Source organism: Salvelinus namaycush, chromosome 25 (assembly GCF_016432855.1).
Source record: "Salvelinus namaycush isolate Seneca chromosome 25, SaNama_1.0, whole genome shotgun sequence".
NCBI classification, from domain to species: domain Eukaryota; kingdom Metazoa; phylum Chordata; class Actinopteri; order Salmoniformes; family Salmonidae; genus Salvelinus; species Salvelinus namaycush.
The window spans coordinates 34,843,736-34,863,467 of NC_052331.1; the positions used below are offsets into that span (position 1 = coordinate 34,843,736).

The 19,732-nt window shown below is 44.9% G+C and overlaps 1 protein-coding gene across 1 annotated transcript in view; it reads left to right on the forward strand.

The window, feature by feature from the left end:
- The first annotated feature begins 4,398 nt into the window (after positions 1–4,398).
- Positions 4,399–19,732, forward strand: part of LOC120019915 (band 4.1-like protein 3) — a 43,321-nt gene continuing 27,987 nt past the window's right edge. Inside the window, exons 1-6 of the mRNA XM_038963325.1 lie at positions 4,399–4,500; positions 7,206–7,358; positions 8,665–8,762; positions 12,037–12,212; positions 14,695–14,894; positions 17,739–18,353. Coding sequence (XP_038819253.1) covers positions 4,399–4,500; positions 7,206–7,358; positions 8,665–8,762; positions 12,037–12,212; positions 14,695–14,894; positions 17,739–18,353 — 1,344 coding nt within the window. The remainder of the gene's footprint in view (positions 4,501–7,205; positions 7,359–8,664; positions 8,763–12,036; positions 12,213–14,694; positions 14,895–17,738; positions 18,354–19,732) is intronic.

The following is a 19,732-nucleotide window of genomic DNA, read 5'->3' on the forward strand; positions in this document are numbered from 1 at the left end:
CGTAGTTACAGGACATGTAGTTTAATAAAGGACATCTCTGAACCCCGTAGTTACAGGACATGAACCCCGTAGTTACAGGACATGTAGTTTAATAAAGGACATCTCTGAACCCCGTAGTTACAGGACATGTAGTTTAATAAAGGACGTCTCTGAACCCCGTAGTTACAGGACATGTAGTTTAATAAAGGACGTCTCTGAACCCCGTAGTTACAGGACATGTAGTTTAATAAAGGACATCTCTGAACCCCGTAGTTACAGGACATGAGCCCCGTAGTTACAGGACATGTAGTTTAATAAAGGACGACTCTGAACCCCGTAGTTACAGGACATGTAGTTTAATAAAGGACGTCTCTGAACCCCGTAGTTACAGGACATGTAGTTTAATAAAGGACATCTCTTAACCCCGTAGTTACAGGACATGAGCCCCGTAGTTACAGGACATGTAGTTTAATAAAGGACATCTCTGAACCCCGTAGTTACAGGACATGAACCCCGTAGTTACAGGACATGTAGTTTAATAAAGGACGTCTCTGAACCCCGTAGTTACAGGACATGTAGTTTAATAAAGGACATCTCTGAACCCCGTAGTTACAGGACATGTAGTTTAATAAAGGACATCTCTGAACCCCGTAGTTACAGGACATGTAGTTTAATAAAGGACATCTCTGAACCCCGTAGTTACAGGACATGTAGTTTAATAAAGGACATCTCTGAACCCCGTAGTTACAGGACATGTAGTTTAATAAAGGACATCTCTAAACCCCGTAGTTACAGGACATGTAGTTTAATAAAGGACATCTCTGAACCCCGTAGTTACAGGACATGAACCCCGTAGTTACAGGACATGTAGTTTAATAAAGGACATCTCTAAACCCCGTAGTTACAGGACATGTAGTTTAATAAAGGACGTCTCTGAACCCCGTAGTTACAGGACATGTAGTTTAATAAAGGACATCTCTAAACCCCGTAGTTACAGGACATGTAGTTTAATAAAGGACATCTCTGAACCCCGTAGTTACAGGACATGTACCCCGTAGTTACAGGATATGTAGTTTAATAAAGGACATCTCTGAACCCCGTAGTTACAGGACATGTAGTTTAATAAAGGACGTCTCTGAACCCCGTAGTTACAGGACATGTAGTTTAATAAAGGACATCTCTGAACCCCGTAGTTACAGGACATGTACCCCGTAGTTACAGGATATGTAGTTTAATAAAGGACATCTCTGAACCCCGTAGTTACAGGACATGTAGTTTAATAAAGGACATCTCTAAACCCCGTAGTTACAGGACATGTAGTTTAATAAAGGACATCTCTGAACCCCGTAGTTACAGGACATGTACCCCGTAGTTACAGGATATGTAGTTTAATAAAGGACATCTCTGAGCCCCGTAGTTACAGGACATGTAGTTTAATAAAGGACGTCTCTGAACCCCGTAGTTACAGGACATGTACCCCGTAGTTACAGGACATGTAGTTTAATAAAGGACGTCTCTGAACCCCGTAGTTACAGGACATGTAGTTTAATAAAGGACGTCTCTGAACCCCGTAGTTACAGGACATGAACCCCGTAGTTACAGGATATGTAGTTTAATAAAGGACATCTCTGAACCCCGTAGTTACAGGACATGTACCCCGTAGTTACAGGATATGTAGTTTAATAAAGGACATCTCTGAACCCCGTAGTTACAGGACATGTACCCCGTAGTTACAGGATATGTAGTTTAATAAAGGACATCTCTGAACCCCGTAGTTACAGGACATGTACCCCGTAGTTACAGGACATGAACCCCGTAGTTACAGGACATGTAGTTTAATAAAGGACGTCTCTGAACCCCGTAGTTACAGGACATGAACCCCGTAGTTACAGGACATGTACCCCGTAGTTACAGGACATGTACCCCGTAGTTACAGGACATGTACCCCGTAGTTACAGGACATGTAGTTTAATAAAGGACGTCTCTGAACCCCGTAGTTACAGGACATGTAGTTTAATAAAGGACATCTCTGAACCCGTAGTTACAGGACATGAACCCGTAGTTACAGGACTGAACCCGTAGTTCAGGACATGTAGTTTAATAAAGGACATCTCTGAACCCCGTAGTTACAGGACATGTAGTTTAATAAAGGACATCTCTGAACCCCGTAGTTACAGGACATGTAGTTTAATAAAGGACGTCTCTGAACCCCGTAGTTACAGGACATGTAGTTTAATAAAGGACATCTCTGAACCCCGTAGTTACAGGACATGTAGTTTAATAAAGACGTCTCTGAACCCCGTAGTTACAGGACATGTAGTTTAATAAAGGACATCTCTGAACCCCGTAGTTACAGGACATGTAGTTTAATAAAGGACGTCTCTGAACCCCGTAGTTACAGGACATGTAGTTTTAAAGGACGTCTCTGAACCCCGTAGTTACAGGACATGTAGTTTAATAAAGGACATCTCTGAACCCCGTAGTTACAGGACATGAACCCCGTAGTTACAGGACATGGAGTTTAATAAAGGACATCTCTGAACCCCGTAGTTACAGGACATGTAGTTTAATAAAGGACATCTCTGAACCCCGTAGTTACAGGACATGTAGTTTAATAAAGGACATCTCTGTACCCCGTAGTTACAGGACATGTACCCCGTAGTTACAGGACATGTAGTTTAATAAAGGACATCTCTGAACCCCGTAGTTACAGGACATGAACCCCGTAGTTACAGGACATGTAGTTTAATAAAGGACGTCTCTGAACCCCGTAGTTACAGGACATGTAGTTTAATAAAGGACGTCTCTGAACCCCGTAGTTACAGGACATGTAGTTTAATAAAGGACGTCTCTGAACCCCGTAGTTACAGGACATGTAGTTTAATAAAGGACGTCTCTGAACCCCGTAGTTACAGGACATGTAGTTTAATAAAGGACCTCTGAACCCCGTAGTTACAGGACATGTAGTTTAATAAAGGACGTCTCTGAACCCCGTAGTTACAGGACATGTAGTTTAATAAAGGACATCTCTGAACCCCGTAGTTACAGGACATGTAGTTTAATAAAGGACGTCTCTGAACCCCGTAGTTACAGGACATGTAGTTTAATAAAGGACGTCTCTGAACCCCGTAGTTACAGGACATGTAGTTTAATAAAGGACATCTCTGAACCCCGTAGTTACAGGACATGAACCCCGTAGTTACAGGACATGGAGTTTAATAAAGGACATCTCTGAACCCCGTAGTTACAGGACATGTAGTTTAATAAGACATCTCTGACCCCGTAGTTACAGGACATGTATTTAATAAAGCTCTCTGTACCCTAGTTACAGGACATGTACCCCGTAGTTACAGGACATGTAGTTTAATAAAGGACATCTCTGAACCCCGTAGTTACAGGACATGAACCCAGTATTACAGACATGTAGTTTAAAAAGGACGTCTCTGAACCCCGTAGTTACAGGACATGTAGTTTAATAAAGGACGTCTCTGAACCCCGTAGTTACAGGACATGTAGTTTAATAAAGGACATCTCTGAACCCCGTAGTTACAGGACATGAACCCCGTAGTTACAGGACATGTAGTTTAATAAAGGACATCTCTGAACCCCGTAGTTACAGGACATGAACCCCGTAGTTACAGGACATGTAGTTTAATAAAGGACATCTCTGAACCCCGTAGTTACAGGACATGTAGTTTAATAAAGGACGTCTCTGAACCCCGTAGTTACAGGACATGGAGTTTAATAAAGGACATCTCTGAACCCCGTAGTTACAGGACATGTAGTTTAATAAAGGACATCTCTGAACCCCGTAGTTACAGGACATGTAGTTTAATAAAGGACATCTCTGAACCCCGTAGTTACAGGACATGAGCCCCGTAGTTACAGGACATGTAGTTTAATAAAGGACATCTCTGAACCCCGTAGTTACAGGACATGTACCCCGTAGTTACAGGACATGTAGTTTAATAAAGGACATCTCTGAACCCCGTAGTTACAGGACATGTAGTTTAATAAAGGACATCTCTGAACCCCGTAGTTACAGGACATGTAGTTTAATAAAGGACGTCTCTGAACCCCGTAGTTACAGGACATGTACCCCGTAGTTACAGGACATGTACCCCGTAGTTACAGGACATGTAGTTTAATAAAGGACATCTCTGAACCCCGTAGTTACAGGACATGTAGTTTAATAAAGGACGTCTCTGAACCCCGTAGTTACAGGACATGTAGTTTAATAAAGGACATCTCTGAACCCCGTAGTTACAGGACATGTACCCCGTAGTTACAGGACATGTACCCCGTAGTTACAGGACATGTAGTTTAATAAAGGACGTCTCTGAACCCCGTAGTTACAGGACATGTAGTTTAATAAAGGACATCTCTGAACCCCGTAGTTACAGGACATGTTGATGCCTGATGTCTGTTTTCAGAGGGATGACGCCGGCTGAAGCAGAGTTACACTTCCTGGAGAATGCCAAGAAACTGTCCATGTATGGGGTAGACCTCCATCACGCTAAGGTACACACACACACACACACACACACCTACATACACTACACACACACCTACACACACCACACACCTACATACACCACACACACACACACACACCTACGTACACTACACATACACACACACACACCTACACACACCACACACACACACACACACACACACACCTACGTACACCACACACACACACACCTACGTACACCACACACACACACACCTACGTACACTACACACACACACCACACACCTACGTACACTACACACACACCTACGTACACTACACATACACACACACACACACACACACCTACACACACCACACACACACACACACACACACACACACCTACGTACACCACACACACACACACCTACGTACACCACACACACACACACCTACGTACACTACACACACACACACACACACACACACACACACACACACACACACACACACACACACACACACACACACACACACACACACACACACCTACGTACACTACACACACACACTACACACACCACACACCTACACACACCACACACCTACACACACCACACACCTACACACACCACACACACACACCTACATACACCACCTACCAAACTCTCTCTCTCACGTCACTGCTTGTCAGAGGCACTCTGCTAATCCTTCCAATGCACCGCTGCTGTTTCAGTGATGTCATCAGTGATGTCAATGCCATGCTTAACACCAACACTGGGCTGCTATGTCTGTATGTGCTGTGAGCCAACTGCCTGGGGCCAACTGCCTGGGGCCAACTGCCTGGGGCCAACTGCCTGGGGCAGCAGCACTAATACACTGCTCTAGCAGGACTGCTGACTGACTGTTACCATCTCTGTTAGTTTCACTGACTGTTACCATCTACAGATTAGTAGTGAGGAACGAAGAGGAAGTAGTTTCTATCCACTAATACACTATGAATACAGATTAGTAGTGAGGAAGTAGTTTCTATCCACTAGTACACTATGAATACAGATTAGTAGTGAGGAAGTAGTTTATATCCACTAATACACTATGAATACAGATTAGTAGTGAGGAAGTAGTTTCTATCCACTAATACACTATGAATACAGATTAGTAGTGAGGAAGTAGTTTCTATCCACTAATACACTATGAATACAGATTAGTAGTGAGGAAGTAGTTTCTATCCACTAGTACACTATGAATACAGATTAGTAGTGAGGAAGTAGTTTATATCCACTAATACACTATGAATACAGATTAGTAGTGAGGAAGTAGTTTCTATCCACTAATACACTATGAATACAGATTAGTAGTGAGGAAGTAGTTTATATCCACTAATACACTATGAATACAGATTAGTAGTGAGGAAGTAGTTTCTATCCACTGATACACTATGAATACAGATTTGTTTTTGTCATTTAATAAACCATTTGACAAGTTGAATGGGATCAGCATCGTTGTTCTCTCTCTCCTCTCATGAAACCACCGGGCTAGTTGGTAGGAAACCTGTTTGAGTGTTTGGCTCCAGCTAAAGGGGAGGTAAGAGGCTGCTGCATTGTGTTTGTGTTTTTTTAAATTGACGCATGGCTTTAGCTTAGCAGTCATCACGCTGTGGCTTGTTTTTACCCATCATCCCTCTCTCCCCATTGCTGTGCTGCGCGCTGCTTGTCTCATCGGACCCTAGATACACCCGTCCCTCACGTCATGTACATGTAGAGTAAGAGGTGAGACACGAAGCACTGCCCCGTTTATCCGCCTGTCTGTCCGTAGCCGTTTACCATCAGAACCCTGCCGGACGCTTGCCCTCTACCATTACACCCTCCACAACTGTTAGTGTCTGGAGAAGAATCCTTCCTAACATTGTGATTCCTATTTAATCATTTCTACGACTCCTTGTGAACAGGGTATTGGGTCGTACTGAAACTCATTCTTTGTATTCTATACGGGTGTGTTCCAGGACATACTGCTAGGAGTGGTCTCCTCATCTATAGAGACAGCCTGTGTACATCAGTAGTAGTGTATTCTATACTGGTGTGTTCCAGGAGATCCTGCTAGGAGTGGTCTCCTCATCTATAGAGACAGACTATGTACATCAGTAGTAGTGTATTCTATACTGGTGTGTTCCAGGAGATCCTGCTAGGAGTGGTCTCCTCATCTATAGAGACAGACTGTGTACATCAGTAGTAGTGTATTCTATACGGGTGTGTTCCAGGAGATCCTGCTAGGAGTGGTCTCCTCATCTATAGAGACAGACTGTGTACATCAGTAGTAGTGTATTCTATACGGGTGTGTTCCAGGAGATGCTGCTAGGAGTGGTCTCCTCATCTATAGAGACAGACTGTGTACATCAGTAGTAGTGTATTCTATACTGGTGTGTTCCAGGACATACTGCTAGGAGTGGTCTCCTCATCTATAGAGACAGACTGTGTACATCAGTAGTAGTGTATTCTATACGGGTGTGTTCCAGGAGATGCTGCTAGGAGTGGTCTCCTCATCTATAGAGACAGACTGTGTACATCAGTAGTAGTGTATTCTATACTGGTGTGTTCCAGGACATACTGCTAGGAGTGGTCTCCTCATCTATAGAGACAGACTGTGTACATCAGTAGTAGTGTATTCTATATGGGTGTGTTCCAGGAGATACTGCTAGGAGTGGTCTCCTCATCTATAGAGACAGACTGTGTACATCAGTAGTAGTGTATTCTATACGGGTGTGTTCCAGGACTCTGAAGGCGTAGAGATCATGCTTGGAGTGTGCTCCAGCGGGCTGCTCATCTACAGAGACAGACTGAGAATCAACCGCTTCGCCTGGCCCACGGTCCTGAAGATCTCCTACAAGAGAGACAACTTCTACATCAAGATACGCCCCGGAGAGGTAAACACACCAACAACAACATCAACAACAACAACTGTAGATCTGTTACAAACCGGGTCAGGTGTTTTACCATGTGACGACTACTGTATGGCCCGGGGCCTAGTCAGACGACTACTCTGTGGACCGTGGCCTAGTCAGACGACTACTCTGTGGACCGTGGCCTAGTCAGACGACTACTCTGTGGACCGGGGCCTAGTCAGACGACTACTCTGTGGACCGGGGCCTAGTCAGACGACTACTCTGTGGCCCGGGGCCTAGTCAGACGACTACTCTGTGGACCGGGGCCTAGTCAGATGACTACTCTGTGGACCGGGGCCTAGTCAGATGACTACTCTGTGGCCCGGGGCCTAGTCAGACGACTACTCTGTGGACCGGGGCCTAGTCAGACGACTACTCTGTGGACCGGGGCCTAGTCAGACGACTACTCTGTGGCCCGGGGCCTAGTCAGATGACTACTCTGTGGCCCGGGGCCTAGTCAGACGACTACTCTGTGGCCCGGGGCCTAGTCAGATGACTACTCTGTGGCCCGGGGCCTAGTCAGATGACTACTCTGTGGACTGGGGCCTAGTCAGACTACTACTCTGTGGACTGGGGCCTAGTCAGACTACTACTCTGTGGACTGGGGCCTAGTCAGACGACTACTCTGTGGCCCGGGGCCTAGTCAGACGACTACTCTGTGGCCCGGGGCCTAGTCAGACGACTACTCTGTGGACCGGGGCCTAGTCAGTCGACTACTCTGTGGCCCGGGGCCTAGTCAGACGACTACTCTGTTACCCAGGGTTTTTCCTGGTTACGTTATGTGGTCAGTGAAAACCTCTTGTCCCTAGTCATAACTTTTAGTTTTTGTTTGGGGAATGAATTAAAAGTTGCAGACTACTATATTTAAGGACATTAATTGCTTCTGTTCTGACATGACCACCGCCTCTCTCTCTCTCTCTCTCTCTCTCTCTCTCCTCTCTCCTCTCTCTCCTCACTCTCTCCTCTCTCTCCTCACTCTCTCCTCCCTCTCCTCACTCTCTCCTCACTCTCTCCTCACTCTCTCCTCACTCTCTCCTCCCTCTCCTCACTCTCTCCTCACTCTCTCCTCACTCTCTCCTCACTCTCTCCTCCCTCTCCTCACTCTCTCCTCACTCTCTCCTCCCTCTCCTCACTCTCTCCTCCCTCTCTCTCCTCTCTCTCCCCCCTCTCTCCCCCCTCTCTCCCCCCTCTCTCCTCTCTCTCTCCCCCCTCCCTCTCTCCTATCTCTCCCCCCTCTCTCTCCTCTCTCTCCCTTTTGAGACACTTGTAACATCACCATCTCTTGCAGTTTGAGCAGTTTGAGAGCACGATTGGCTTCAAGCTCCCTAACCACCGTGCATCTAAGAGGCTGTGGAAGACCTGTGTTGAGCACCACACGTTCTTCAGGTGAGAGATGTTTGTAGCCTGTCCTTACGATTTGATACGGCGCCTTCAGAAACTATTCATACACCTCGACTTATTCCACATGTTGTTGTTACTGCCTAAATTTAAAAGGATTTTTTCCTCACCCATTAATGCACAATACCTCATAATGACAAAGTGAAAAGATGTTTGGAGAAAATTTAGCAAATTCTTTGAAAATTAAATACATAAATATCAAATTTCCTTAAGTATTCACACCCCTGAGTCAATACATGTTAGAATCTCCTTTGGCAGCGATTACAGCTGTGAGTCTTTCTGGGTAAGTCTCTAAGAGCTTTGCACACCTGGATTGTACAATATTGCTAATTATTCTTAAATAAATTATTCAAGCTCTGTCAAGTTGGTTGTTGATCATTGCTAGACAACCATTTTCAAGTCCTGCTCCTTGAAAGCGGCAGCTCTAGCCTTTAGCTCGGTGCAAATGTTGCCTGTAATCCATGGCTTCTGGTTGGAAAATGTACGTACGGTCACTGTGGGGGCGACTTCTTCGATGCACTTATTGATGAAGCCGGTGACTGAGGTGGTATACTCAATGCCATTGGATGAATCCCGGAACATATTCCTGTCTATGCTAGCTTGTCAGTCCTGTAGCTTAACATCCGCGACATCTGCCTGTATTGAGCGAGTCACTGGTACTTCCTGCTTTAGTTTTTCCTTGTAAGCAGGAATCAGGAGGATAGAATTATGGTCAGATTTGCCAAATGGAGGGCGAGGGAGAGCTTTGCTCTGTGTGTGGAGTAAAGGTGGTCTAGAGTTGTTTTCTTCCTCTGGTTCCTCTGTGACATGCTGGTAGAAATGAGGTAAAACTGATTTAAGTTTCCCTGCATTAAAATCTCCGGCCACTAGGAGCGCCGCTTCCGGATGAGCATTTTCTTATTTGCTTATGGCCGTTTACAGCTCGTTGAGTGCGGTCTTAGTGCCAGCATCGGTTTATGGTGGTAAATAGACGGCTACGAATAATATAGATGAGAACTCTGTTGGTAGATAGTGTGGTCTACAGCTTATCATGAGATATTCTACCTCAGGCGAGCCTCAAGATTTCTTTCATTTTTAGACATTGCGCGCTAGCAGTTATTGACAAATAGAAACACTCTCTCGCCCCTCGTCTTACCAGACGTAGCTGCTCTGTCCTGCCAACGCACAGAGAAGCCAGCCAGCTCTATATTATCCATGACGTCGTTCAGCCACATCTCGGTGAAACATAAGATATTACAGTTTTTTGTCACGTTAGGTAGGATAGTCTTAATCGTAGATCGTCCAGTTTGTTTTCCAATGATTGCACTTTGGCTAATAATACGGAGGAAAGAGTTTACCTGCTCGTCTGTGAATTCTTTCAAGGCACGCCGCCCTTCTCCCCCCTTTCCTCCGTCTTTTCTTCACGCTGATGACGGGGATTTGGGCCTTGCCTTGACAAAGCAGTATATCCTTATATCGGCCTCTTTAAAGAAAATATCCTTGTCCAGTACGAGGTGAGTAATCGCTGTTCTGATGACCAGAAGCTATTTTCGGTCATAAGAGACGATAGCAGAAACATTATGTACAAAATGAGTTACAAATGCGAGAAAGAAAAAAAAAATAGCACAGTTGGTTAGGAGTAAAATGGCAGCCATCTCCACCATTATCAGATCCCCTTCTTTGCGAGGCCTCGGAAAACCTCCCTGGTTTTTGTGGTTGAATCTGTGTTTGAAATTCACTTCTCCACTGAGGGACCTAACAGATAATTGTATGTGTGGGTTACAGAGATGAGGAAGTCATTCGAAAATGATTGCACACAGATTGAATCCATGCAACTTATTATGTGTTATTATTATAACTCACGGACACTAGATAAGCTTTAACCAAGTTTAATTCTTCCCAAAAGTTCTATACAGCTGTATTCAGACAACTCAACATTTCTCCCATCCAGATATTTATATCCCACTTAAGAAACTCTCTCCAATCCTTACATCTTATGGTTCTACATGAAGAGAGTAAAGAGGGTAACAGGATACCAAACCTTTATTACTCCCTTAAGAGAATCTGTCCTCACCTCCTGACCTCAACCCCTCCTTCACCTAATCCACAGAGGTCCATCTGTCTCCCCTGTATTAAGAGAATCTGTCCTCACCTCCTGACCTCAACCCCTCCTTCACCTAATCCACAGAGGTCCATCTGTCTCCCCTGTATTAAGAGAATCTGTCCTCACCTCCTGACCTCAACCCCTCCTTCACCTAATCCACAGAGGTCCATCTGTCTCCCCTGTATTAAGAGAATCTGTCCTCACCTCCTGACCTCAACCCCTCCTTCACCTAATCCACAGAGGTCCATCTGTCTCCCCTGTATTAAGAGAATCTGTCCTCACCTCCTGACCTCAACCCCTCCTTCATCTAATCCACAGAGGTCCATCTGTCTCCCCTGTATTAAGAGAATCTGTCCTCACCTCCTGACCTCAACCCCTCCTTCATCTAATCCACAGAGGTCCATCTGTCTCCCCTGTATTAAGAGAATCTGTCCTCACCTCCTGACCTCAACCCCTCCTTCACCTAGTCCACAGAGGTCCATCTGTCTCCCCTGTATTAAGAGAATCTGTCCTCACCTCCTGACCTCAACCCCCTCCTTCACCTAATCCACAGAGGTCCATCTGTCTCCCCTGTATCAACACGTTGCTCTCCTCTTGTCCACCCAACACATTCCACAGCTATCTGTCTTTCTACAGAGACCCAGTCTCTTTTCACTCCTTAATATACTCTGCGTCTGATCTATCATGTCTTTTTAATATCTCAATGTTCAACATGTCGAATCCAACAGTGTTTAGGCCAGTGACACAAAATCTCAATTGAATCCATTTTAAATTCAGGCTGTAACGCAACATAAGGTCAAGGGGTGTGAATACTTTCTGAAGGCACTTTAACACAGCAGAACATTATAAAAAATTAAAACCTATCATAAGATCTTTACTGTAAAATGTAACAAGTGTAGTGATTTTATCTCCAGATATTGGGTTAATTTATCCTCTAAGAACAGCCAAAAGTATGCTTTTTAAATCAAATGAGGTTACATGTCTGAGATTATCTGTATGATGTACTGTAAATTACATTTATTATTATTATTGTAAATTATTAATTTATTATTAATTATTACATTAATTTCCAATGAAAACGCTGCATTTGCCTTGTAATTATTATTATTATTGTATATACAGATTGGTTTTTATCACATAATGGTTTAATTTATCCTAACTTTTTTTCTCCTCTGTCAGGTTGGTGTCTCCAGAGGCCCCCCCTAAGAAGTTCCTAGGTCTCGGTTCTAAGTTCCGCTACAGCGGTAGAACCCAGGCTCAGACCCGGAGAGTCTCCTCTCAGATCATCAGGGCCGCGCCCATCTTCGAACGCTCCTCCTCCAAACGCTACACCATGTCACGCAGCCTGGACGGAGGTAAAGAGTCAATGTGGAGGCTATATACAGGGCGTTATGGTACAGAGTCAATGTGGAGGCTATTTACAGGGTGTTACGGTACAGAGTCAATGTGGAGGCTATATACAGGGTGTTACGGTACAGAGTCAATGTGGAGGCTATATACAGGGTGTTACGGTACAGAGTCAATGTGGAGGCTATATACAGGGTGTTACGGTACAGAGTCAATGTGGAGGCTATATACAGCGCGTTACGGTACAGAGTCAATGTGGAGGCTATATACAGGGGGGTACCGGTACAGAGTCAATGTGGAGGCTATATACAGGGGGAACCAGTACAGAGTCAATGTGGAGGCTATATACAGGGGGGTACCGGTACAGAGTCAAGGTGGAGGCTATATACAGGGTGTTACGGTACAGAGTCAATGTGGAGGCTATATACAGGGGGTACCGGTAGAGAGTCAATGTGGAGGCTATATACAGGGGGTACTGGTACAGAGTCAATGTGGAGGCTATATACAGGGTGTTACGGTACAGAGTCAATGTGGAGGCTATATAAAGGGGGGTACCGGTACAGAGTCAATGTGGAGGCTATATACAGGGTGTTACGGTACAGAGTCAATGTGGAGGCTATATACAGGGTGTTACGGTACAGAGTCAATGTGGAGGCTATATACAGGGGGAACCAGTACAGAGTCAATGTGGAGGCTATATACAGGGTGTTACGGTACAGAGTCAATGTGGAGGCTATATACAGGGGGTACCGGTACAGAGTCAATGTGGAGGCTATATACAGGGTGTTACGGTACAGAGTCAATGTGGAGGCTATATACAGGGTGTTACGGTACAGAGTCAATGTGGAGGCTATATACAGCGCGTTACGGTACAGAGTCAATGTGGAGGCTATATACAGGGGGGTACCGGTACAGAGTCAATGTGGAGGCTATATACAGGGGGAACCAGTACAGAGTCAATGTGGAGGCTATATACAGGGTGTTACGGTACAGAGTCAATGTGGAGGCTATATACAGGGGGAACCAGTACAGAGTCAATGTGGAGGCTATATACAGGGTGTTACGGTACAGAGTCAATGTGGAGGCTATATACAGGGGGTACCGGTACAGAGTCAATGTGGAGGCTATATACAGGGGGTTACCGGTACAGAGTCAATGTGGAGGCTATATACAGGGGGTACCGGTACAGAGTCAATGTGGAGGCTATATACAGGGGGTACCGGTACAGAGTCAATGTGGAGGCTATATACAGGGGGTACTGGTACAGAGTCAATGTGGAGGCTATATACAGGGGGTACCGGTACAGAGTCAATGTGGAGGCTATATACAGGGGGTACCGGTACAGAGTCAATGTGGAGGCTATATACAGGGGGTACCGGTACAGAGTCAATGTGGAGGCTATATACAAGGGGTACCGGTACAGAGACAATGTGGAGGCTATATACAGGGGGTACCGGTCAGAGTCAATGTGGAGGCTATATACAGGGGGTACCGGTACAGAGTCAATGTGGAGGCTATATACAGGGGGTACCGGTACAGAGGCAATGTGGAGGCTATATACAGGGTATTACGGTAAAGAGTCAATGTGGAGGCTATATACAGGGTGTTACGGTAAAGAGTCAATGTGGAGGCTATATACTTATTCATTAACTGTGTTCAAATGTTCACAATGCCCAATACATTACCTCCTTCTAAGTAGTATGCTGTATACTTGAAATAGAGTCTCTTAGATTAACTGGTATGCTAGTGTGGACATTGAAATAGAGTCTCTTAGATTAACTGGTATGCTAGTGTGGACATTGAAATAGAGTCTCTTAGATTAACTGGTATGCTAGTGTGGACATTGAAATAGAGTCTCTTAGATTAACTGGTATGCTAGTGTGGACATTTTTTTAACATCTAATGATTCTGTCAAAGGGCAAAGGGGGGAGATCCAGAGATTGTTAAATCCAGTCATAGTCTACCTCAGTCTAGTCTTGGAGTCTGTGTTTCAGTAAGACTAACGCTTTAGATCACACCGACAGTCGTCGTTGCAATTTGGCCAGAATTACATTCATTTCCAATGAAAACGCTGCGTTTGCCTTGCAGCGTTGCCTTGCAGTGCGTTCTGTGAGGTGCGTAACGTTGGATGTATCGTTCGTATGCGATCAAACTGTATGCGTAGACCGTTTGACAGAAATGGTAGCAGAAGGTGAACGTTGAACTTTTGTTGCGCACAGATGATGCTGTGTACCATGGTGCTGTCGGTGTGTTGGAAGTTAGAGTTTTACCCCCACTAATGTAAAAGGCACAATGTGTAGCTCAAACAACAACAAAGCAGTCACCCCGCCCCTTTGGTATGTCTTATGTTAAGGTTAGGATTTTGGGACAGTAAACTGATCCTAGATCAGTTCCTAAGGTCATGACTTACCTGAGGCTGTACCACACAGAGAACTAATGTTTGGTTGCCTCTGGTGACTAACAATAAACCATCACCGTGCCTCCTACCAGCGCCCGTAACAGAGAACCACGACACCCTGATGAGGGACGCCACGCCCGCCAAAGCTGTCGCCGCCGGAGACCTGATCACCACGGTAACGCCGGAGAAGAAGGCGGAGGAGGAGAAGGCCGAGGAAGAGGAGGCACAGACCAACGCTACGGAGACGTCAGATCCTAACGTCCCCTCAACCCCCCTCAGACAAGACAACAAGGTAAACATCATCATCCTCCTCCTCTTCCTCATATTAGCCAATGGGGTTAGTCTTAGAAGTTTGGTTTGTTTTAAAGAGTTCCATTACCAATATGATTGATCCAGGGTGACGCAGCAACTCTGAGTTGAAAAACACATCCTATAAACTTTAATGACTCCTTGCTCTGAGTCCGTTCTGTATGAGGACCAGAGGGGTGTACTACGAAGCAATATCAACGACTTAGCCCGCTAACTTGAAGAAATATTCGGAAATATTCTGAGATTGTATATATATATATTTTTTTTTCTAGCAAGGTAAGCTTGAAATGGTCATGGTCGAATTGACACAAAAACACATCGAAGTTTAGCTTTAGTCAATAGTTATCAAGTCAATAGTTATCAAGTCAATAGTTATCAAGTCAATAGTTATCTCTGGTTGTTTATCAAAGATAGCCGGCTAGTTCCTTGATCCTGATTTATTGTATATAAAGAACTGTAGATTGACGGAATCCTAAACGGCCGTCTATCCATGGACATTACTTCCTGATGTTGCTTTATCACTGTCAAAGGACGTTACAACCGCTTTATCACTGTCAAAGGACGTTACAAAGGTAGAAAGTACGATAAGAGTCTTTACAACCCATGCCTAGATGAACCTCTTTCAAGTCTTCTCCTAAACAGTTAAGGAGTGTAATTTCTTTATTTAGAGTATAGGGTGTCACCCCACAAAAGGATTAATTATTTCAAGGTTTATACAAATATGTCCATTCAATAAAACGTTCCGTCCGAAAAACAATTGTCCGAACCCAATGTCTCTACCATATATGGTTAAGAAGTTGCAGCCGATTTACTCTGAGAATGTGGCATGTTTAGAGTGAATGGAACGTGTTTAGAGTGAATGGAACGTGTTTAGAGTGAATGGAACGTGTTTAGAGTGAATGGAACGTGTTTAGAGTGAATGGAACGTGTTTAGAGTGAATGGAACGTGTTTAGAGTGAATGGAACGTGTTTAGAGTGAATGGAACGTGTTTAGAGCGAATGGGAACGTGTTTAGAGCGAATGGAACGTGTTTAGAGCGAATGGAACGTGTTTAGAGCGAATGGAACGTGTTTAGAGAGAATGGAACGTGTTTAGAGCGAATGGGAACGTGTTTAGAGCGAATGGGAACGTGTTTAGAGCGAATGGGAACGTGTTTAGAGCGAATGGGAACGTGTTTAGAGCGAATGGGAACGTGTTTAGAGCGAATGGGAACGTGTTTAGAGCGAATGGGAACGTGTTTAGAGAGAATGGGAACGTGTTTAGAGCGAATGGAACGTGTTTAGAGCGAATGGAACGTGTTTAGAGCGAATGGAACGTGTTTAGAGCGAATGGAACGTGTTTAGAGCGAATGGGAACGTGTTTAGAGCGAATGGGAACGTGTTTAGAGCGAATGGGAACGTGTTTAGAGCGAATGGGAACGTGTTTAGAGCGAATGGAACGTGTTTAGAGCGAATGGAACGTGTTTAGAGCGAATGGAACGTGTTTAGAGCGAATGGAACGTGTTTAGAGCGAATGGGAACGTGTTTAGAGCGAATGGGAACGTGTTTAGAGCGAATGGGAACGTGTTTAGAGCGAATGGGAACGTGTTTAGAGCGAATGGGAACGTGTTTAGAGCGAATGGGAACGTGTTTAGAGCGAATGGAACGTGTTTAGAGCGAATGGAACGTGTTTAGAGCGAATGGAACGTGTTTCCACTGAATACAACAACTAAATGAGGACTAAATATATTCTGAACAGAAATATAAACGCAACGTGTCGACTGTTGGTCCCATGTTTCATGAGATGAAATTAAAAGATCACAGAAATGTTCCATACGTTCAAAAAGCTTATTTCTCTGAGGAGTATGCTTGTTTGTAATAAAGCCTTTTTGTGGTTTAAAAAAAAAAAACATATTCTGATTGGCTGGGCCTGGTTCCCCAGTGGGTGGGCCTATAACCTCCCAGGCCCACCCACGGCTGTGCCCCTGCCCAGTCATGTGAAATCCATAGATTAGGGCCTAATTCATTCATTTCAATTGATTTCTTTCTATGTACTGTAACTCAGTAAAATCATTGAAGTTGTTGCATTTATTTTGTTCTGTATATATTTACGTACAAAGCTAACGGACTAAATTTCAATATCGAAAGACCGTCTGTTCCTGTGTTCATTGTGTATTTCTGAGTCTTTCCCTTTAAATCGCCATAGAAACGGCCCCTCTCAACGTAGATTGAATCGCCAATATAGGCAGTGAAAGCCAAGGATCTGAAGGTGAACATGACGAAGGTATCTTATTGATCTTGATTTGGAGGTGGTTTCCTAGCGAAAACCTCACAGCAGGGTCGTGTTTCGGAGGGCGCACGGCTCCCGACCTTCGCCCTCTCCCGAGTCCGTACGGGAGTTGCAGCGATGAGACAAGACTGTAACTACCAATTGGATACCACGAAATTGGGGAGAAAAAGGGGGTTAAAAAGTTTTTTTTTTTTTAAACAAAATAATATTTACACTGTCAAGTCTATTAAGGTGATAATATCGTAGAGAACAATCTAATGATTCATTCTATGTAATTGATAATGACATGGGGCAAAGAAAACAACATTTTGACATTCATTTCATAGCACCCTCTTGAATTGTCCAGTTTTTCCTGTACATTGTACAGCAGTGACTGACCTCCCTACAGCGTATGACTTGGCTGTTTATTATTGATTTCCCAAATGCTTCCAGCTTATCTACCCGCTGCTATACTATAACTGACTGCTTCTTGTCTAATTAGCTTGTCTTTTCTCCTCCCGTCCATTCTGCTCATATGTTTTGACTCACCATCCATACCACCCCCCGCTCCCTCCATCAGCGCTCCCCATGCCTGTACTCCTGTGACCCCCTCCGCTCTGAGCTCTCCCTCCCCTCCTCCCCCGTGGCCTCCACCAAGGTCCGTCGGCGGCGCAGGGAGAACGCGTCCCGTAAACGCTGTGCGTCCGTCAGCCCGGCTAAATCCTCGGCGGGATGCCGCCGGCGCCAGGCCAAAGCGGACCGCGCCGCCGCCCTCCTAGAGGAGCAGGTGTTACTCCTGTCGGCCCGGAAACAGCGTCTAGAACAGCTGAAGGCCCACGGGAGGCGGGGCGGCACTCTGTTCTCCTTCTCCCTGCACCTCCCCGACCTCTCCTCTTACCTAGACGAGGATGGCTACCTCACCTTCCCCGACATCACGGAGCTCACCTTCCTCCCTGAGAGCGTGCAGCACTTCCGTCCGTTCAGGTCACCCTCTCTCATCCCCTGCTTCCTCTTCATCTTCTTCTTCCTCTTGTCCACGTCGTTCTCGGTACCCTACGCCCTCACGCTGTCCTTCCCGCTGGCGCTGTGTCTGTGCTACCTGGAGCCCAAGGCGGCTTCTCTCACCGCATCCATCGCTCAGGGCCTGCATCAACATGACAGTTGTTCAGAGGAAGAGGAAGAGGAAGACGAAGAGGTGTGTCCTACTTACAGTAGGCCTTAAACTATACTATTCCAGTAAGGTCACAGAATAGTCTTATTGTGTCGTGTCCAGACATGGCCTACATCAAAAAATGTCTCCCTATTCCCTATTCCCTATTCCCGGGCTCTGGTTAAAAGTAAGTCACCGTATAGAGAATAGGGTGCCATTTTCCCGATGCACCCTCAATGACCTTTTGTCTGTCAGTGTTCCTACTTTCAGAGCCTCGTCTCTTTGCTTCGTCACTAGATAACATCGTCATTGACATCACCATCACATGATCAACATTTATTATCTTAATGCATACAGAGATGTTCATGCAAGTTGCTATAGCACCATTTCCTGTTGGATGGCTTTTTAATAAAAAATAAATAAAATAAATAATATAAGCTTCTAATATAAAGGTAAACTCCAATGTTAAATGATTGCTCCTTTACCACAGCAGGGACCTTTGTCCGTTTGAGGGTGGATTTAACGGGTAAAGTATGTTGCTTTATAGCTACCCCCCCCCCCCTCATCTCGGTCGTGTCATCATCGTTCACGGCCGGAGACTGCGGCTGCTTTAGACTAAGATGCATACAGACATATTGTTCCACTCAGTCACCCAGTCAGTCTCTCTGCATTTACCTCTGGCTAGATGAGACACACACACACACACACACACACACACACACACACACACACACACACACACACACACACACACACACACACCGACACACGTCACAGTGAAACAGGAAGCGTTTAGCAAGACCAGAGCTGCTATGATGCAAGCCTCTGATGCTTAACACTCTAGTTTATACAGAATGGACTGGAGTACCGTATAGATCTAGTTTATACAGAATGGACTGGAGTCCCGTATAGATCTAGTTTATACAGAATGGACTGGAGTCCCGTATAGATCTAGTTTATACAGAATGGACTGGAGTCCCGTATAGATCTAGTTTATACAGAATGGACTGGAGTCCCGTATAGATCTAGTTTATATAGAATGGACTGGAGTCCCGTATAGATCTAGTTTATACAGAATGGACTGGAGTCCCGTATAGATCTAGTTTATACAGCATGGACTGGAGTCCCGTATAGATCTAGTTTATACAGAATGGACTGGAGTCCCGTATAGATCTAGTTTATACAGCATGGACTGGAGTCCCGTATAGATCTAGTTTATACAGAATGGACTGGAGTCCCGTATAGATCTAGTTTATACAGAATGGACTGGAGTCCCGTATAGATCTAGTTTATACAGAATGGACTGGAGTCCCGTATAGATCTAGTTTATACAGAATGGACTGGAGTACCGTATAGATCTAGTTTATACAGAATGGACTGGAGTCCCGTATAGATCTAGTTCCACTAATGCAGAGAGACTGATA